Genomic DNA, 21,797 nt, shown 5'->3' with positions numbered 1-21,797 from the left:
CACGCTAAGAAAAGGGGACTCAGTCCAACGAGACTCATTTTTGTCTCAGGCTACGAAACTAACTTCACCTACTGTTTAATATTAACGGACGTCGTTCTGCGTAGTGACGAAGGCGCAGGCGCCGCCGCCGCCGCTGAAGGTCCCGCTGGACGGCTGGTCGGGCACGTCGAGCGCCTGCTAGCGAGCGCGGGGGGCCCTGGCCCCCGCCCCCCCGCCGCCCGCGCCCGGCACGCGCCCCGCCACGACGGCGCACCTGGCGCCCGACGGGCACCCCGCGCATGCGCTGCTTTCGGTGGCGCACGCGCTGCTGTGCCCGGCCGGCGCCATCGCGCGCGCCAGGCCCGCCGCGCCCGGCCTGGCCGACTTGGCCGTGCTGCCCATCGACGAGGTCACCATGCCGGAGGAGAGCGTCAGCGACCTGCGCGACGTCGTCGACGCCATCAACAAGCTCTGCGAGACCATGAAGACCTCCGCCTACGACGAGGCGTGCGACGACCCCGCGGACGCCGACCTCGAAGGTCCGGACGTCGGCGAGGGCGTCGCCTTCGCCCCGGACGCGCTCAGCTACTCGACGAGTTTCGCGAGCTTCTCCCAGGACACCGGGAGCTGCTGTTCTCAGGACAACACGGACCAGTCGCTGAACGCTTCCGGTGCAGCGGCGCCACTTTGCGAGTCTTCCGCGGACCCGATCGACCCGGTGCTGGAGGTCGTTTGCGTAGAGTACAGAAACATAGAGCTAGTCAGCCCCGGGGAAACCACCCCGCAGAAGGTGGAAACGAATAATATGGAACGATGGAGCGATTCCACGTCGCAAGTCTCGCTCCCCGGGCAAGTTGAGGACGTCGAAACGGTTACGTCGGACACGGAGCCAGCGATGGCCCAGTGCGAACCTGTCAGCGAAATGTACTATACAGCCTCCTCCGAAGTGTCTTTGCTTTCGGACACGGAGCTGCCGGAAAAAACGCATACTGAAGACGAAAACAAGGAAGCGAAGGACGACAGAAAGGAATGTGTGATAGCGGGTCACGTGGCTGCAATGAGAGAAAGGTTCGAGAGCATGACGCGAACCAGTACGCCATGTCCCGACTTGATAAGGTCGCTTTCGCCTTCCCTAGAGGTCTTTAGGACTACGTCGTCTTCTCCAGATCGTTTAGCATAATTAGGTATGTAGGTTTGACTGAGATTGGGTACTAGACAGACGTGTAATCATTATAAAGTACAGATTAAGGAATATCACTCCAAAGTAATCGAAGTAGTCTAAACTTGTATCATGTAACCTCTAGGTTCGGTTCCTTACGAGTGAGTAGTTTAAGATATCATAACTTCGGCAGCGTATGTATTTAATACTTACAAAATAATATGTATACTTGGTGTCGGTGATTGAATAGCCGCTTTGATTGGTCGTTAGAGAAAAAATTGCACACTAGATTGAGCACTTGGTGCAATTCTTCAAGCCTTCTTACGTGCAGTTGGGCGTACGGTTTTATAGTGCAATGTGCTCCGAGGTTCTTTAGATTAGGGTAATGTGCGTGTGAATGGTTTGTAATCAGTATTGAATATTTAATTAACATTAATATACTAGTCCCAGTTTATTGAAATAACACCAACTAAAACGTGCCAAGGGTGTCTTTACGAATAGTGACAGGTTGTGATTATTTTCCGTAGCCACTTGCGTTGATCGAAACATCTACATACATATCGTGAAAGGACGTTTGTTTAAGGTGGCCATTCAGTTTTGCCTGCAGTACAGCATTGCAGAGCTGATATTGCCGTAAGGCATTCTGCAGGCTGGGCTTTGAATAGCTCACATTAGTTAGATATCTAGTGAAAAGGTAACGTTATTAATGCATATTTTTATTAGTAACTGTAGGCATCAATTAACTAACATGTTCATTCTATGTTATGGTGATCTTGGAAAGCTCAATTTTGTAGTTTTGTAACAGAATTGTAAAGCTAGCCATGAAGTATAACATTTGTAACGACTTTTTATCTTCAGACCAAGTAGCGTGTATTTTAAGCTGCATCTTAGCTTTATTTTGTGTTAGTCGCAAATAGACGAAAGGCTGTAGTAAAACCTGTTTTGTAGTACTTTATTGCGGGTTGCGTATATTACTTAAAACAGATCTAAAATTATTGCCATTTTGTCTGCATTTAAGAGTATATGAGGATACTCTAAAATTTACGACACAATTTAGAATCGTACACAAAAGTTGATCAAGCCACTTCCATCAACCTAAAGGGCCTAATTATTTGATAGCATGTTGATTGAAATAGCTTTAAACAAAAGCGTATTCTAAAATGTAATAGTCTTTCGATTTTTCATTAAAATCCAAATTTATTCCATCAAACTTTTGTCGGCCAGCATGTTGGTTAGTAAATGGGTACCTTTATTTGAAACTATATAAATATGTATTAACAATTTAAAATTTGTTTTGCATTATGAATTTACTGCAGTTGCCATAACTTGTTAAAGTAAGAATTAAAATATGCAATTTACTATGTAAGTATTTTTAATAGGATCGTTTGTTTACTTATTTGTCTGTTATTTACCAAAAGGTTTATTCGGTAAACGGCTATCTTTGATGGTGATACTAGTTGACTGTTCAATTTTTATAGCGTCTCCTGTATTATTCCATGTAATTTGTACACTTAATGATGCGCATTCGCTGGTCCACACGCTGGCCGACACAATTGAAGTGTAACGAATGTTTTTTATTTGTTTAAAAATAGACGAGAACATTTTTTGTTCTCGTCATCTGTCGGACAGAATGTTCACCAGTGAATAGCCTGCTAATAGGGGTTTGATGTGTACCAAAATAGTGATAGTTTTCGTGTATTATAAACGTGTTACGTGTACAGACGAAACCTTTTATTATTGTAATTCAATATACTGCTTTATTAATAAAAAAATGTTTTTTTTTCTCACGTTTATAGCCAATGTTACAGATTACGATAATTTTAAAAAGTATTATAAATGTACTAAATGAAAAACGGCTTTCACAGTCCAGAGCATTTATTGAATAAAATAGTCAAAATCTACAAGAGTAGGCAAACGTCACAACTTCATATGGAAATGCTTAAGAAAAATTTCCAGGCAAATAACATTAACAATTCATAGTAATTCTTACACACATCTCCTATCATCAGAAAGTTTAAAAGAACGGAGTTACTACTGATCTGCGGACTCTATGTGATTTAGTGAGAACTCGGTAAAGGTAGGTAGGTATCGTTAACTTATCGCTAAGGGACAGGGGGCCGCCAATCCAACAACAGACGTTGTGACGTGTGGGGTCGCCTGCGGACGCAGGGAACTGCCGGCCCAACCCTATCGGGCGACTGCGTCACCTGTCCCGCCGCCCGTGCACTTAACTGTCTCCGCGGCCGCCGTCTGCCGTTTGTCCCTACGCGCTACGCCTATGCTAGTCCAATTATCGTAATTATTGCAACTCGCCACGTCACGTCGAGGGCCTTACCTTGCGTCGCGTTAGTATCCCGTCACCGCATATTTAGCAAAGAGCGGACACACAACCGTTCAAGCGACGTATATGTATAATAGGTATTAACAATAATCGAGCGCCTACCTTCGCTCTTGGCCGGCGGAGGACGTCAGTCGACCGAGCCGGCCTCTGTCAACACAAGCGAGAGCATTACAAATCACGAAGGTAGGGCTTGCCGCGGGCTTCGTCTCGGCGGTGGCGCTCGTACCGTGGTGGGCGCGGCTGGCTATCGGTAGCGCGGCTGCATGACGTGCATGCCGGGCATCCCGCCCGGGAACATGGCGCTCATCATGCCGCCCGGCATCACGCCGCCCGGCAGCAGCATCCCTGCACAGAAGCGCGCGTCAGAGTCGGCCCGGGCGGCGGCGGCGCGCGACAGGGGACCCGCGGTCCAACACACGGCAGGCCGTTGTGACTGCTCAACAATCGCCTGTCGCCGCCCGCGCCCCCGCGCCCCCCGGAGACAGCGCGGGGCGCCCGCTCGCCGGGCACATTAGGCACTGTGTGGCGACTCGTTTAAGGTGCAGTATAAGCGAAGGAACACAGGTAGGTAGGATAAATAATTCACATGAAAAATCACACTTCCAAAATACTCGGCGATATATAATAATCGTATCCGCTGTCATGCATGTTCAGTGTGATCCGAGACGGTTGCTCGTAGAATCCAGCCAACGACTATTAACTCTTCTTCATGCACATTGTAAGCGACAAAACTACTGTACGTAAATATAATATTAGTGTACCCACCCTTAAACCGACAAAAAGTCACATTTTATATGACACTACGAGAAAATCGAGACAGTAATAAGATAGAGCTACTACAATAAGCAAATCCATTAAGGAATGTGAATAAAATTACCGCTTATTTTTCATTCCGATCCTCCGATCGTGCGGATGGCACATCAAAATCACAGTTTAACTCTTGACAGTGTTTGCCTAGGCGCGGGCGGGGCGGGCGGGCCGCCGCGGTTAGTGGGGGGTGTGAGTATTGATAGGACAAGCTGTTACTGTGCGGTTGGTATCGAGTGAGGCCGTGTTACTGACAATACTCGGTCCAGCGAACCGCGGACTAAGAACGCGCCGCCGGCGCTGCCGCGGCAGCCAAGCACGGCTGGGCGCTGCATCGACATTACCCAACTAAGTGCAGAGCTCGGCCGCGCTCTTAAAACACAATCCAATCAGATTCAGTATACAAAATGACAATGCAAACTGCATCCATTTGGAGCTAGAGTTACACTGACGCTGAGATGTTTCAGTGGAAAACAGAAAGTTGTACTATTCGAAAGCATTTATTGCAAACAGTAAAATGTAATCAACAATGGTCACTTCATTTTCCACTTGGGCACCACGTGTACTGGAATATAATTTACAAAGATAAAACCCTATAATTTACCTAGTACGTAATCTTAAGACTTACAAAACAATACTGCATTTGAATACCACTGGTTTAAACAATACAATTACCCACTATAATCTATACTATATTCCTAGAACAATAAATGCAATATCAATGGCGATTTCCAACTGTATTTTGTACACGACATTTAAGTGATAGATTTTAAAATTACGCCAACATACACATTCTAAAAATATCAATTACAGTCTCCAGCTTTTCTGGATAAAGCCGGATATTTAGAGCAATGTCTGAATCTCTGGTATCAATATCTGTTTTTGTAAATAATAATATCTTTGGTTGGTACATTATGCATAAACGTGTCAACAATTCATCAATAAATTTGGACCATTTTAACATCAAAAATACAAACATTAGAATAGAATAGGAGTTATAAGGTTTTTACCCATATGTGTGCAACAATAGAAGTGATAAGTTTAAACATTCCTACTGATATGATAGTAATTTTGCTTTGATATGCTGTCCATATCGAAATGTAGACAGGATAAGACCTAACGGTTAAAATCAATTGTGAAATGTGATATCACATCTCGTATCTGATAAATATCACATTCCACAATGCCGCCTGCACTCAAACTTGTCTACTATCGTTTACAGGTTGCGTTTCTGGTTAAAAACAAAATGTGCTATGTGAATAAACACGTCACAAAACAGCAGATTACATATTATGAATTTTGAATATGACGTGGCGCCATATAGTCCCTTACCAATGGACGCAATTCTGACGAAATTGAATTAATTACATCACATGAATCGAGTTGTGTAATTACTATATTTCGTTATATTTGTAAGTCACGTCCATTCGAATTAAACGGGACGATATGCCGAATAGAATAGCGATATGATTGAGTGGAATTAGGTTAAGGAGCTCCAATATCGAAAATGTGAATGACGGATTGATTTAAATTTATTTAGTTTGTGATAAAATTCAACGCCAACGAATTGCGGTGGCCCAATGGTTCCCATTAATGAACAGAACGTGAAAGTAGTGTTAGTTAGCCAAGGTGAGATAATCAGCCAGAACGGGTACGAAAAGCAATCTGTAAACGGCGGTAGAGTCGGTCGGAGGCGGGGGCCTAGCGGTAGAGATACTGGTGGTGGGGCGGGTACTGACCGGGCTGCAGCGGGCGCATTAGGTTGAACTGCGGCATGACGGGCAGCATGCCCATGACCGGCGGCATCGACATGGGCATGCCAACGCGCAGCTGCGGCTGCGGCATCGGCGGCAGCACGCCCACGACTGGCGGTAGCATGGGCCGCCGCATCGCCGCTGCCGCCTGCTGCCGCGCCGCCGCCACGGCCGCCGTCATGTGCGCTGCCACCTGTGAGTACATGGCCATCGCCTAAGTCGCGTTACCACACTGCTGTTCATAGATATGTTCGTACTATATGCTAGAGGTGTCACTGGCCGGGGGTAATGCATTAAGGCGTTTGCAGTTTCATAATGATTGTATCCCAAAGGAAAATAAAATTAATTAAAATTATAATTGAGTATTATACCGCACTCTTGGAAATTAGCAGCAACAATAGGGAGTCGGGAGTATTTCTAATTTTTTAATGTATTTCACTTAGCGCGTTTGCGCTCTGCCTCTTATTCAGAAAACGTGACGCGAATGAAGCTTCACACTTGATACTTGTCTTTTAATTTTGTCGAATTTACTTATTTGACAGTAATTGTTTCGGATGGAGGTCGAGAGTAGACCCCCTGATACGAATCCGACGTAATAAACAAACGCCCTCAAGTTAATTATGTGATATTTACGCAACTACCTACTTTTTACATGGTTCTGAATAATTTTCGAAAAACTCTGCATAAAAAGTCAGTTTACGGTAATTAGGTTATGACTAGGCGTCTAATTAGGTTTATTTTGAAATTTTAAAGTTCTATTATTAAAACTTTAAAGTTTATTATATCCTATCCAAATTTTTTGTATTCAAAGAAATAGCAACTTTTTAATTCCGTAGAATTTACATAAGGTTACACAAATATGGTATTTATTTTTAACATGACACGTACAGAACACATTTTTTCCGGCGTAAAAATTTTGGTTCGCAGTTACTGGTTGTTACGCAATTTAGCACCAAATATAAGTCCTACCGCTGGCCACGGGTCTCGCATAAAAGGAGGGATGTATTTTATAGTATATAGACTTTACACGTTTTCCAAAGGTTGCGAACTTACTTCGCAATGCAGATTTCAAGATCTGTTACCATTAATGAGAGAAATCAAAAAAACACATTCGCAGTTTTTTTTTCTGTTTGGCCCAATGTTTGACAAGTAGAGAATACATGGCATTAAGTCCGCTATGTGTACCACATTATATAGTAAAAAAAAAAAACAATAAAGGTAGGTAGCATAAAAATTAGAGCCATAGGAACATGCCATAAGAGACAACAAAAAAATTGCCATTGCTAAGGTTAACTTTACCACTGGCCTACCACCGCTTTATCAGAATATTTTCAATATAATTGTAACTTTTTTATAAAAAAAGCAACCTCAAAAGTTCGTGGAATTACAACTATTTACTAAGTTTTATTGAAATCGGTTACCAGAAAGAGCGCGAAACCGGATTCATCCCCTAGTTTGCCACCACTAGAGGTGGAATATTTTCCTTCAAAATTAAATGGAACCAATACTGAGGTACCTTCTTTCCAACAAAAAAAAAAAAAAAGAATCATCAAAATCGGTTCACCCGGAATTACCGCATTACAAAAAAAGTCAAATTGAGAACCTCCTTTATTGAAATCGGTTAAAAACTAAAATTTCTTTATTGACTGACTAACTAGTTAGTCGTCAATTTGCAAGGGAAAATAAACGTTTCCGACAACGCGGCTTTCATTCAGTTACTACATGTATCAATATCTCGGTTGCTAACAGATTGACTGCATGATTGCAGGTAATACGTGAAGTCGTAATCAACTTCATGCAGCAGAGACCTCGAATGTATGAAATACAAAGATCGAACACAAAGAAAAAATTATTCGACACGATAAGACTCGAACCTGCAACCACGGGATTCCGCTCTCATTGCTTTACCAACTAAGCTACAAGTCACGTTTACTAAGTTGAATAATTTCTTCAATGCGTCTGTTATAAATCTTTGTATTGGGTTTTCGGCTTTCGGCAGCGTAGCGACATCTGTGAGAGATTTTATGAACCTTCTCACTCAGCCGGTAACTTTCCAGTTACCACGAGCTGATGTTGATGTCGCTTTTTATATGTATTATTGATTTGTTTTATTTTTTTGTGAAATAATATAGCAATAATGCGTTCAGATTTTGAAGGGAGCTGGTGAAATTACAGGCACATGGGACTTTCAACTTATGTCTCAGGGTGACTAACCATGAAATGTACTCTGGCTATTCCAATCTCTTCATTACTACACATTCTTGTTCATATCCCCGATAGTGCAATTACGCGTAACTAGCATAATCAATATTATGCGTAACTAGCGTAACGCGTAACATTGATTATGAGTTTCCACTTCGGTAATTTAGTGGCGCCTTTTACCAATACTAGATACGCGGATTTGCACTATGTCCTACGATATGTAAGTTAACAATGCAATCGCCAACTTCCATTCAATTAACTCTGAAGCTTAAACTTTAGAAAATAGTACCGTTTGAAAGACTTCAAATGAGCTATTACTGCAGGTAATAAAAACTTTGAACAACCACTTTAGATACCAAGTCATACCACACACTACTTGGTCTGTAAACTGCTCCAGTGGAACTGTATGCATGACACACAAAAATCAAAACTTTTGCCAAAAACACGATCAAATCTACAACTACAAAATAATATAGGAAAATCAACTAACCTCAGCTTGACTTGTGCTTGGTGCGATCATAGTCGGCGTGGGGGGTTGCGCCGGCGCCTCTGGTTTCGGCTTAGGCCTGTACTTCGCGTTTCTCGCTTTGATCTCTTCTAATGAGACGTCTTCAGGGGGATGGATGATTTTGGACCCGGCCCCTGTTGCCGTCACCAATGGACACGAATTTGCAATTGGAGGTTTGACATCACCATTTTCTTTAGGGTCTGAACTGACGATCCCTGATGATGTCGTGGGTGGTGCACTTATTGTTGCACTACTGTGGAGGAAGACAGAAAATAATGGATAAAGAGGGTTCTATATTATGCAGGGCGGAGGGGTATTTACATCTGAGAAGGGATGCAATTTAATACAAATTAATGATTGAAATGGTTAAATACATATAGACAAGACAGAATAAATAGACATACACACAAATAAGCAAATAATTTTTAGATTAAAAAAGCATCAGCAGTTCCATTTATCGTTGATTTATCGGTCGAGTGGGCAAGAAAATGTAATATGGAATAACTGATATTATTTCGCGATTTCAGAGGGGCTCCATAGGAATGTTCCGTGTTAATGAGTGGAATTATCCCCTTTCAAAGCAATTGCAAGACAAGAATGAGATAAGACAAGTATGGTGAATCCATACAATAGTAGCAGCGCGGTTGGTATGTGTGCACGCCCGCCGCGAGCCGTGTACGGACCCACATATTCGCATAATAATGAAATGTGCGTGGGATGGCCAGAGCGTCCACTTCCGTTCTCCGTCCCAAACAATTACTGTCAAATAAGTAAGGATCGCCCAAAATAAAAGACGATGATGCGAATGAAGCTTCATACTTGACATTGTCTTTTGATATGGTCGACTCATTCGACAATAAAGACACAGAAAACGGGAGCGCGTTGGACGCGTGTCGGGAGAAATCCGGTTGTAATTCCGTATACAATAACACCATGGACGATACACACCACGCGCGGATGCAGGATGGGTCACTCGCCGTGCTCCCAACTCGCACCCGCTGTCAGTTTGTTTCACGCTCTATTGTTTCGTACGAAGAACGTTAGTAGACCCCCAGCGCTATGTAACGCAAGTGCATTCCGAGATTATGCGAATGTGTGTATCCGTACACGGCGCACACATACAAGCCGCGCTGCTACGTTTGTATAGAGTTACCACCCTGGTCTTATTATATTATGGCACTTAAGCGCCCATCGCAGTCATGGAAGAGTTTGGAGTGCGTTATTTACATTAGAACTATTAGTATAGTGAAAAAACTGGACGTCAAAAGGTGAACTTAAGACTATTGCAACCTGTGTTGGACTCTGTACACAGACCAACTCTCAGATTTAAATACCACAGGAGGATAATTGTACATTGTCCCTAACTCTTACTAATTTTGTCGTATTGTAGTGGTTTGTTGGGGGTAGTAGGATTCATCAGGGCGTTCAAGGACTTGTAGCCAAATAGATTGTTGCGGCAATCTTTGGTGGCCTATGTTCAGCAGATAGATGTCGTCAGCTTGATGTTGTCTGGACTGACGGAAAATATACAACTGTACTGACGCCATCAATATCAAAACGGGTGGAGAAATTAGTGGAGGCTGTTGGAGAGACGCTGTTCCATATCGGTTGTTCCACTATTTTTACTACAGTAAATTGCGTTTTTTTATCTGTAATATCCTTGCAGTTCCTTACATATAATTCTTATAAATTTGAAAGCAATATTTGTAGCAGCAATGCAGAAAGTTACAATTTTAATTCTGGTCGGACATCATTCTACACTACTTGTTACTTTGTTTTCAAAAATGTTTCATTTCATCTCCAACTCAGCTTTCGTTTGAAAAAAAAAACAGTGTCCTTGGCTCAAAGATTATACGTGAGTAGCAAAAAAAATTAAGAAATTTTCTTTTTATTTCTACATACAAATAATGACATTAAAGAAGTACATTAAGAAAGACCAGGTGCCAACTGCACAGAATAAATATTGTAGGTGTGTAGAAATATCGCTGCTAATCAAGAATAGTGGCTGAAACCAAAATAGTCCATATTTGTCTTACGATACAGCTGCATTCAGAATGTGCTAAAATTTTGTTGTAAGAAAAAACACTTAGCTTTTAATTGGGCACAATAAACAAGTGAGAACATGGACCGGTTTATGATTCGGCTTTGGACGTTACATGTGCGTCAATTGTTTCGAAACCCTCTTCCTAAGAAATTTGTTAATTTTGAGATTAGGCCACTATCCTAGAAAGCCATCGATATGTAGACACAATTAGCTTATATAATACATAACAAATAATTATTGACATGACAATTCAAAAATAAACTTGTTTAGAACAGTCCTACGCAGGCTTATTACATGACATACTGAAGTAAACAGTATCGCTTAAGATTACGTATTTCACGTTTATTGTTTGTTTTCAACACAATGTACAATTTTCAAAGTGAGATTGCAACAGCTTACATATACATAAATAATCATAATATAACCAATTGTTCCAGATAGTATAAATACGTTCCAAAACGACAAGAAAAAAAAATGAAAGTAAGAATTAATTATAAATTGTTTTCGGTAACATGTACAGTCTATCAAAGTAGGTGATGGTAGTATATGAACTATACAAATATCAACATGTAAGAATAATTACCTGTAAGCAGGGAAGGTAGGTTTGCTAGGTGTAGACGTCGGGACACTTGTTGCTGGAAACAGGGGTCGCATTCCTTGCATCATCATTCTAGAACAATGTAAATTTTATGTAAATAAAAAACACACAGGTAGCACGGGAATGTTTTTTCTTGTGATCACTGCCATTACTATAGTGAATACGACTTAGTTGATGTACATACTACTATGTAAACAAGAACCAAGGCCAATAAATTGACAATACAATACAATACAATACAATATGCTTTATTTTCTCTCATTAAGGTTGTAGTTACAGTGTATGTATACATTAAAAATACAATTATTAATTACAAAAAATAAAAATAACAAATATCAAGTGCCTTAGTGAGAGCTGGAGTCTGTACTAGGTTGGGAACCTGTGTTACAGATCACCAGGCTCACTCCCTCTTAGTGTAAGAAAACGTGACATAAACTTAATACAAAAAATACAAATAAATTACAAAATAAATGGGCTGTCTAGTGCAAAAATGTGTGTGTGTGCGTGTGTGCGTATGTGGGTGTGTGTGTGTATGTGTGTATGCGGGTGTGTGCGTGAGTGCGTGCGTGCGTACATGTGTGTGTGTGTGTGTGTGTGTGTGTAAGTGTGTGTGTGAATGCTACCTATTTCAGTAAAGTAAGTATGTTTTCAGTCGACTCGTAGTCGAGAGTGGTCAGCCAATAAGTAATAACTTTTTACATTCCGCTCTGCACAATGGGTGAATATTAAGGATTTTGTTTAATTTATTATATACATATCCTCCTAGAAAATAAAAATGACGTTGAGCTAAGCTAGTGGAAACACTAACTGAGGGACAAACAGTATGTTTATGACGTACGGAGTACAGTTTATTAGGGTCATAGGGGATAAGAGTGTGCGTGGTCAAAGCTATTTGTAGAACAAAAAGCTGTCGTACTGAGAGGACCTTACAGGTTTTATAAAGGTCAGTGGTCGGGAATCTGTAGGGGAGACACCAGCCTACCTTGAGTATCGCGCGTTGGGTGCGTTCCAGCTTAAGAAGATGCGACTTGGCGGAGCCACCCCATGCAGAGATGCAGTAGGACGTGAGTGATTGGCAGAGGGCTAAATACACAAGTCTTACAACTTTCACATCTGCGACGTGGCGAAGACGTTTAAAAATGAAAATCAATTTACGTAACCTCTGGGTCAGACCGTCAATATGATAGCGAAAGGAAAGTGTGCTATCCAGCTGGACACCCAGATACTTCAAACAGTGTGTACGGACTAAAGACGGACAGGAGCAGGAATCATGTGAAAAGGATGGACACGAGTGTGCAGTTATCGAGAATGCAGAGGAGGATGGTATACCACGACTTGTAAGAGAAAACGTGAGATACATGGTTTTTTCCACGTTGAGGGTGAGGAGGTTGTGAGAAAGCCATTTGGAAACAGAATTGAAACCCTCTTGCGCAAAGTCAAATGCGGACTCCCAGGAATCGCCATAGAAGATTAAGGCAGTGTCGTCGGCATACGTGAAGATGGAACTGTTGTTTAGCTGCATATTACAGAGGTCGTTGATATAGGCTAGGAACAGGGTGGGGCCGATTATACTTCCCTGGGGCACGCCGAACGTGATCGGTAGTTCAGTGCTGGTCCAATCCCCAATCCTCACATACTGCCGTCTACCTGTGAGATAACTAGTAAGAAGATCCAGCTGTAGACCTCGAATACCAAGCCTTTCAAGTTTTTTGATGAGTAAAGGAATCGAGATAGTGTCGAAAGCCCTGGCGAGGTCGAGGAAGACAGCAATCACCTTCTGCTTATCATCAAGTTTAGAAATTGTATTAGTAAGATCTAATACAGCATTATTAGTGGAGATTCCAGGCCGGAAACCGAAACCGTATTGTGAGGTAGATAGCAGTTGATTCCTTTCAAGAAAATTAACCAGCCTGTTATTGAGTAGCCTCTCGAGGATTTTAGATAAGGTGGGTAGAATAGAGATAGGGCGGTAATTATTTATATGACTTTTATCCCCACTCTTGAAGACAGGATGGACAATTGCGAGCTTAAATGCTTCAGGGAAGTTACAGAACAATAATACGATTTAGGATGTACTTTGAATACAGCTATTCAAGAAACTGCATTGAAAATGCAAAATGGCATGTTTGAAACGCAGTTTGGATGTAGTCGCAAATGATAATGGCTAAAAGCAGTTCCGCTTGCACCTGCTTAAGCAGTTCGTAGTTATATGTAACTGAAGTGATTGGACACTTACAGCTGGTAATTATGATGCAGTCAAATGAATTGGGCACCGTGATGTTGAGTTGCATATACCAATTACACCATACCTGATGCAGTCACTTGCCCAATTGGCCAATTGTGTTCTGGAATTCAGCTCTTGTGGTTGCACACTTAGTGTCACCAACAGTCCCCTAAGTAGAGGCTGTATGGAGAAAGAAGAAATACCCTGCATATGTTTTGCTGGGGTACTGGAGTGTGATAGACCAAAGGGAGAGCATACGGGGCAGTATTACTCTCTAGCATGAAACTCTCAAACTCCCGTGGAAACTCCACAAGTTTCTGGGAGGTACTAGGATAGTAGAAATAGACATTGTATCATATAATCTTCGCCTACCATATTCCCATAAGTGATAATGTGAAGAAAACTGTCTATTTGTTATAATACATTATGGCCAGGCTCAAGGCCATGATAGGGTTTGAAAGCTAAATACACAAAAATAGTGTGTAATACATAATGTAGGTTTGGTAGGCATGTCTTTATATATTTTTTTAACGGAGTCTTGAAAAATGTTCTACACCAAAATTAAAGGACTTGATGCTTGTTTCTTTGTGAAAACATTTAAAAAATATTTTTCATTTAAAATAAATGAACAAATAAAGTAAAATAAAAAATATTGTAATTTCTTTCACTGTTGTTGAATGTGCCTGACAACTACACCAATTGCCTGGTTCCACTACTAGGAAATTCCCTGGACTGTGAATATCTAAGCAACAGAATTCACTCTGGACACTTACCGGAACATCCAGACCAAAAGCAATTTAGAAAAGTTATATTCCCAAATTGGTCCCACTGAGAGTGGAATCTGGGACCACTTCATCCAATGAGTCAGATCGTCAAAGGATAAGATACTAACTACAAGTTAAATGTGGCTAATTAATATATACAATTAATGGAGGTAGGTCTTAAATATTATTATTGTATAGATTAGACTGCAACTTTAAAGCAGATTCTGCTCATTGGTGTGTTGTCTAACACGTGTTTTATACTAACTTGAGTGTTTTTACTTATTTACGATTGAGATTCTAAATATTGTACTGTATTTTTGTTTTGGTGAAAGATAACGAATAACATTTGATCTGGTAAGTATCTTAATTTGCTTTCCTTGATGGAGGCAAACGCAGATGACCCCCCTGACAGGGGAGGTAACCTCAATGATGTCAATGCAAGTGGTGATTTTGCACTATCACAGGCTCTATTTTCGCAGCTTCAAACTCCCAAAATCTGCTCAAAAGCGCCCTGCACTTACCGACGTAAATAGCGTCAAAGCAAAAACAGGATCATCTCCGTCTGCCCCCAGCATCCAAAATAATTTTCACTGTTCCTGGTTACGAAAAAGACTCTAAAATCAAGTTCTCAGCCTTTGCATTGTCATTGCCATTCTCAGTTCAGGTATCGAAAATCGAGGATATCCACTCTCCTGGCAGTACAGTTAGTGCCCTTAAAGTAGCTCAATTACTCCACAAAAATCAAATTCCCGGCATTGTCCAAGGTGGGATTAGATCATTAGGCAGGAATAAAGTGTGCGTAGAATTCAAGACTGCAGAAGAAGCAAACCTGTTTATAGACAGTGAGTTCCTAAATAAGAATAAACTTACTGCTAACATTCCAAGATACTAGGTATCACGTATGGGAATAGTTCGTCATGTCCCTAAAGACTGGTCAATGGCAGAATTTGTGTCCTCCCTGAAATCTCCCAATAAATGCGGTTCAGTTATCAGAGCCTATCAAGAAAAGTTACTACTGATGGTGTAAATGAATGGACCCCGACATCAAGTGTGGTTGTCTAAAAAATTTATCGTCCTCACGTACATCTCAGACTTCTTACAGAAAGACTGCCAATGTAGCTCGCCAGTTAAGACCAGAATTGAGCCCCTCCTATGACGTCCAGGCCCACCAGTCTGACTGTGACTCCGGCATACTCACTCCCGAATGCTAACGTCTTAAATAGGCCTGAAGAACCCGACTCTCCGTCACCTAATGATAACTAGGCTGAACTACTCACTGCTACTCTAGTAAACATCCTACAAAAATTCTCTGATATTGTTCCTCCTTATGTTTTGACCCTGCTCAATCAGTTGATAACCATGTTTAAAAATAAACCTTATAATGGACCCCAGTTTCCTCCAATGGAATTGTAGAAACATGAAAAACAAAAAACATGAAATTTTACATTTAATCAATAGACACTCCCCTGTTCTTGCCATCTAGGAAACATGGCTTCGGCCGCGGCGCTATTTTAGGTTACCTGGCTTCTCATGTCTCCGGGATGACAGGGATGATGGATGGGCTGGCTGTGCTTTATTCATCAGTAGACCTATCTCCTACAATGAGATTCCAATCTCTCCACATAGCCATGGACTGCATGTAGTCACTGCCAGAGCAATGAATATTTCGTTCATATCCGTTTATATCCCACATTCATCCTTAGAATTGATAATAGATAGAATTGATAACCCTCCTTTCTCCAAATAATGGCCCTCTCACCATTCTAGGAGATTTTAACTGTAAACATACCATGTGGGGCTCTCATTGTTGTGACTCCTTATTCCCAATCTTGTTAGATTTCCTGGATGATATTAACGTCTGCGTCTTAAATGATGGTTCAGCCACTTGCAGAGTCGCACCTATCCAAAACCCTAGTGCCGTTGATCCAACTCTGGCTTCGCCCTCAATGGCCCCTCTTCCCAATTGAAAAGTGCTCCCTAACTCATATGGTAGTGATCACTTCCCAATTGTAACAGTTTTCCATCATTCGCCCCTCCCTCAAGCTGAGAAAGCTGACTGGGACAAGTTCTCCTCTGGTCTCAATGAAGAATTATCAAATTTGCCAGATATTAATTCTGATAACTTCTTGGATCTATATGATAAATCCGTAAGCGCCCTTTCTACAGCAGCAGATAAATCTATCCCCATTAAAAATTCAGCTAATGGTAAGCTTTCTTCTCCTCCATGATGGGTTGCGGAATGCACTGCCGCCAGTGTTCATGAGCGAAATCTAGTCGAGAATATCTATTCTGCTAATCTCAATATGGACAACTATATAACCTTCCAAAAAATATCAGCACGTATTAAAAGATTGCTCGCCAAAAAGAAAGCCTTGGGATGGCAGAGATTCGAGAGTGTGTCTCTTTCGCCACGTTCCCCCACATCACTAGTATGGAAAAAGGTCAAATGTTTCAGAAGATCAATATCATCCACTAATAATCCTACTCTTAACATTGCCGATTCTTTGCTCACCGAATTCGCTGGCATACTGGCCCCCGCCTTTGTACCATATGAGGATTGTCTTCCCACATTCCCTGTGTCGAGAAGCTTACCGGATAGAATGGAGGACATATTCACATTTGCTAAGTTAAACTGTGCATTGGACAATCTAAAGGACTTCTCACCAGGTGTTGACGGTATTCCCTACTCTTTTATTACTACATCTTCAACTGGATCTAAAACATTTTTTCTAAATTTAATCAATAATTTCTTTGAGACCTGTAGAGTACCGCAAAGTTGGAAAACACAAATAATAGTCCCAATTCTCAAACCTGGCAACATCCTATCGACCTATTTTGGCCAAAATCATGGAACATCTTGTCAAGAACCGATTAGAGTGAATACTAGAGAGCAGGGGACTGCTTTCTAAATCCCAAAATGATTTTAGACGAGGAATAGGCACCTTAGATAGTCTTAGTGTTCTTACCACTGATATCCAGTCGGCTTTTTCTAAAAACCATCACGGAGTTGGAGTATTCCTGGACATAACTTCTGCATATGACAATGTACAACTTCAAATTCTCAGGCAGAAAATGCTTCAGCTGAGTATCCCTGTGAGGTTGGTTAACATCGTTTGCGGTGTGTTTATGGAGCGCTCCATAATTCTGCATGTCCAAGGCAATTATCTACCCCCAAGACTGGTCTGGAAAGGTTTACCTCAGGGATCTGTCTTGAGTCCCTTGTTATATAGCGTATACACCCTCTACCTCGACAGAACGGTAGACTGCTTTTGCAATATTCTGCAATACGCAGATGATATCGCCTTATACGCGTTTTCGGCATCGGTGTTAGACGCGACTAACTGACTCAATTCAGCCCTCTTCTATTTCAATAACTGGTTCACAGATCACGGACTATCTCTCTTAGTGGCTAAGTGTAACGCTGTTGTTTTTACTAGGAAGCGAAGTATTCCTGAAGTCACTTTATCCGTAAATGGTCAACCGATTGATGTTCAGGACCAAGTCAAATTTCTCGGTCTCATCCTTGACTCTAAAATGACAGGTGTGCATCATCTTAACTATATATGCAGAAAAGTGGAATCCGGTATTAATGCGATGCAGGCACTTTCTAGTGTACGCTGGGGATCCCACCCCTACAGCCAAACAATGCTATATAACGCCATAGCCCTTTCATAGGATTCCTCCTAGATCCCTGCCACAAAATAGCCCTCTGCAAACTGGACAAAATCCAATCCAAATGTCTGCGGCTCATAACTGGCGCTATGAAATCCTCCCCCATTAACGCGCTATAGGCAGAGTGCTCAGAGTCGCCTCTCTATCTCCAAAGACTATATCTGTGTGACAGGTTCCTATGCAAGGTTCTACAAATATCCTCTCATCCATTACTTGAAAAGCTCCGATCGCTCAACCAGTTAATCCCAACCTCTAATTATTGGTCTCATAAGGACCCCCCTCTTTTAGTGAATAGCCTAAATAAATTTTCAAATACCGAAAACTTACGAGTATAATATAACAAAAACCCAATTTTTGAATTTGATTATGATGATTTGACTCCTTAATATACCAACCTACTATTCTTCTCAATATCGGCATTGATAAAAACTCTACAAATGCAAGCTCAAAATTAGAAAACATAATTAAGAAGGGTTAGAAAACTGGCTTTGTCTATATAATGACGCTTCTAAATTAGCAGATGTCGGATCTGCAGTGTGGATCACCAAGTATAAAATAATCCTCAATTTTAAATCTCCCCCCCAGGCCTCAGTATTTACGGGTGAAGCGATCGTAATCTTGGAAGCAGTCCTGTACGCCGAATCTCACCACCTAAACAAAACAATGTAAACAAAAGTCTACAAGATATTCGGAAACTTCCCTTCCATGGTAAAGATAATTTTATTTTGAGTCTAAAAATCAAAGATGCTCTATATAGATGCAAACTAGCGGGCATTGAAGTCATTCTGGCATGGATTCCAGGCCACTGTAGTATTCTGGGGAATGAAACAGCTGACTTGTGTGCCAAGGAAGCCACCCGGCTCGGAAATATCACACATTATCAATGCTATACACGGGACCTCCGTATTTCAGCCAAACCCCAAATGTTTAAGACTTGGGACAATCTCTGGCAGAAGAGCCGCTTATCTAAAGGCAAACAATATGGAGATCTTCAAACGAACATACCTCGTCGTCCTTGGTTAGTTGGTTAGCGTAGGAACCTAAGTAAATTGGTAATGTATATAATTATTCGACTGCGCCGAGGACACATATTCACCAGATTTTTTGGCCAAGGTTAGGGTGAGAGACAATTCCAGTTGTGAATGCGAACTGGAGGAGAGCACTTTACATCATATATTTTTCCACTTGTTTCCACTGTACAAACATAAGAGTCCACCTGTACGACCTGATCCCTGAAAATATGCCCCGTCCCATAAACTACCATTTCTTTTGATCCAAGTTCATAGTCCTTTTGTAATATAATACCCTGTCCAAATTTATCAAAATCAACAATATTAAATTATAATTACCTTATCTATTAAAAACTATTTTCTGTCAAAAATGTAGTTACAGTACAATATTATATATTTATAAACCCATCCCCCTTTCTATTTATGCATGTGATGTGAATGTTTAATTGTGTTTTTGTGTTGTCCCTTTTTAGATTCTCATCGTACTCAATTGATCTCCGGCTATCTAACTGTACATACTCCACCAACGTAAAAGTGTTCTTTTCAACCCTGACATTGGCAGAATCATTGTGTAAATTGATTAGTTGAAGAAATATTGTCAAATTCATACCTATGTTGCATAAACGGAGGCATCATGTGATTCATAGGCATGGGTCCGGGGTACATCCCTGGAGGTACTGGTCCCATCGGAGTGGGTAGGATACCCGGGGACACTGATGATGGGCCGGGGCCAAGCTTTAAGATAAAATATTATCATTGAGATCTTTTTTGTTATTGCAAAATCAGTTAAAGTAGGTGCAGACCAGCGTTGCCAGATTATTTGACCAGTGATTATGAATTAAGAAAAAATAAAAAAAGCAGATTTTATTGAATGAAAGACTGGGATATAAAACAAAAATATTCAATTAAAAGGCATGATTTTAGATGTCATATACGGAGAATAAAACTTCAGCCTGAAAAATATCAGAATGTCTGGCAACATTGGTACAGACTCCTGGTTATGAGTAAATAGGTATTAAGAAGAAATTAGTTTACATTTGCTAAGTCTGGACACTTAGCTTTACTATAAGTGTATTTCATAATATGTATAAAATTAATGATGATCATGAATGAACTAGTTGATTTTTTTTTAAATGTGATAATATAATAGTTATAATTTGGTTTTAGTGGGTACAATTACAGAAATATAATATGCAAAATTATAGTTTCACTAAATATTTGACTTACTGAATCATTTTTTTTCTCCTGTAATTCAATGACACCAGTTACAACTAGGTAGTCTGAAATTGTGTGGTTTTCAGATTGAATTAAGGTATTTGGATCATTGTAGACATCATACAAGAAAAGAATCATTCTTACCAGAGCTGGAGTTGGTTTTTTCTTTGCCGCAGGTTCATCATCATCACTATCTGAACCCTTCCCTCCACCTAGACAATGAAGATCACATAATAAAAGTTCACCCAACAAGTGCTGCCTACAGTGAAACACTAACTCAAACTACACACCCATTTACACCTAGGACTACAGTGACCTGAGCATAAAAAGAAAAATTGTACATACGGATCCAAATATCAAGTCACGAAGACCAAAATGAAAAGTTTGTATACCTGTTTTCTGCTTCTCATGCTCCCTCACATCTTCTGGCGGTATACCTTCCATACCATAGATTTCTATTTCAATATTTGACCTATTTGGTAGAGAATTTGGTACTTTGTCTATGGCTTCTTTGTGGACCTGTAAGAAAACGCGTAAATTTATATTTAAGCTAGTCACAAGCGCAAACAAGATTATAATTGCAAAAATTTACGTAGTACTATAATGGGAGGGGAATTCGGCACGTAAGACCCGCCAAAATATCTACTAGAGTTAAAAAAGTATACACGCATTGGCCGTGGGTGGGTTGGCAATGCGCCAACTCTGTAGGGCTGCGGTAGCATACCTGCATGCAGTGTATTGACAAGCCAGGTCCCGTGTAAAGCTTCTTGTGACAGATGTGACATTTGAAATGCTTCGCCTTTTGATGTTGGATGAGAATCTTCTCGTCGTCGAACTCCCTGTTGCAGTACCTGAAGTGTGCGCTAAGGAAAGTATCGATAACGCTCGTGAACACACAACATTTTACGTGTTTACTTTATACATGACCCAGTTTCGAAGGCCAACTATTCTAATTTTATTCCTAATCAAATTATGTATGTAAAAAGTAGGTATATTACAAAGGATACCAGCACCATGGTTTCGATGCCTTCTTCTTCTTCCTGCCCATTGCAACGGTACAGTACAGAAAACTTAAAAAACAAGTAATTAGTAAGTAAAAGTAATGAAATGCTAAAAATAAACTACCAAATATCACAGATTTCAGTAGTTTTATCACAATTTATTCACAAATTCTGCAAAATGAACAGCGCACAAGTCACTGTAAAAAGCAAAGCACAAAATGGCGACGCACGCAATGCGATGACGTCACGTCGCCGTCGATATCGCGCTTTTTTCGGATATTAATATTTAAATAAATGACTTATAAGAATGAAACAACAATAAAAAGCTTGGAGTATTTTTTATTTCATTATTAATTATATAGAAAGTCATCAGCTTAGGAATTTAATAAATGTTCAGGAAGGGTAAACATAACATATATAAGGTAAAATTTAGACCAAATCTTTAAAATGTTTCTAATCTTTTTTATCGCATGAAACAAGGAATTTATCTTGGACTATGGAACTAACTATAACCATAAC

At 40.8% G+C, this 21,797-nt stretch overlaps 2 protein-coding genes across 10 annotated transcripts in view; one reads left to right on the top strand and one right to left on the bottom strand.

The window, feature by feature from the left end:
- Positions 1-219, top strand: part of LOC113235686 (WAS/WASL-interacting protein family member 1) — a 53,468-nt gene extending 53,249 nt beyond the window's left edge. The window contains exon 8 of the mRNA XM_026471535.1: positions 105-219. Coding sequence (XP_026327320.1) covers positions 105-181 — 77 coding nt within the window. The 3' untranslated portion in view covers positions 182-219. The remainder of the gene's footprint in view (positions 1-104) is intronic.
- A 2,942-nt stretch (positions 220-3,161) lies between these two features.
- LOC113235688 (BUB3-interacting and GLEBS motif-containing protein ZNF207) lies at positions 3,162-21,415 on the bottom strand. 9 transcript variants are annotated; one of them, XM_026471543.1, is made up of 12 exons: positions 21,285-21,413; positions 21,002-21,128; positions 20,670-20,796; positions 20,422-20,489; positions 20,290-20,307; positions 19,673-19,797; positions 11,378-11,464; positions 8,733-9,003; positions 6,216-6,254; positions 6,026-6,120; positions 3,706-3,824; positions 3,162-3,626 (listed from the first exon to the last, which is right to left on the bottom strand). In XM_026471543.1, the coding sequence occupies exons 1-12, from the start codon at positions 21,323-21,325 to the stop codon at positions 3,607-3,609; spliced, it is 1,137 nt and encodes a 378-aa protein (XP_026327328.1). In that variant the 5' UTR covers positions 21,326-21,413; the 3' UTR covers positions 3,162-3,606. The 9 variants fall into 9 exon arrangements, with proteins under 9 accessions (XP_026327328.1, XP_026327325.1, XP_026327322.1 ...); XM_026471540.1 differs by having other exon boundaries at positions 6,026-6,254; positions 21,285-21,415; XM_026471537.1 differs by having other exon boundaries at positions 3,162-3,824; positions 21,285-21,409.
- Between the last annotated feature and the right edge of the window lie 382 nt (positions 21,416-21,797).

The sequence above is a fragment of the Hyposmocoma kahamanoa genome, unplaced genomic scaffold, assembly GCF_003589595.1.
Source record: "Hyposmocoma kahamanoa isolate Upper Pololo Valley unplaced genomic scaffold, ASM358959v1 88, whole genome shotgun sequence".
Classification (NCBI taxonomy): Eukaryota; Metazoa; Arthropoda; class Insecta; order Lepidoptera; family Cosmopterigidae; genus Hyposmocoma; species Hyposmocoma kahamanoa.
The sequence above is the reverse complement of the archived record's forward strand: the minus strand, read 5'-3'. Positions and strand labels throughout refer to the sequence as shown.

Coding starts and splice junctions, on each gene's coding strand:
- LOC113235688 (XM_026471536.1), bottom strand. CDS start 21,325: ATGGGCAGGAAGAAGAAGAAGGCATCGAAACCATGGTGCTG. Junction 20,797..21,001: donor TGTCAATACACTGCATGCAG/GTATGCTACCGC, acceptor GTTTTCTTACAG/GTCCACAAAGAAGCCATAGA. Junction 6,255..8,732: donor CAAGCACAAGTCAAGCTGAG/GTTAGTTGATTT, acceptor AACGCGACTTAG/GCGATGGCCATGTACTCACA.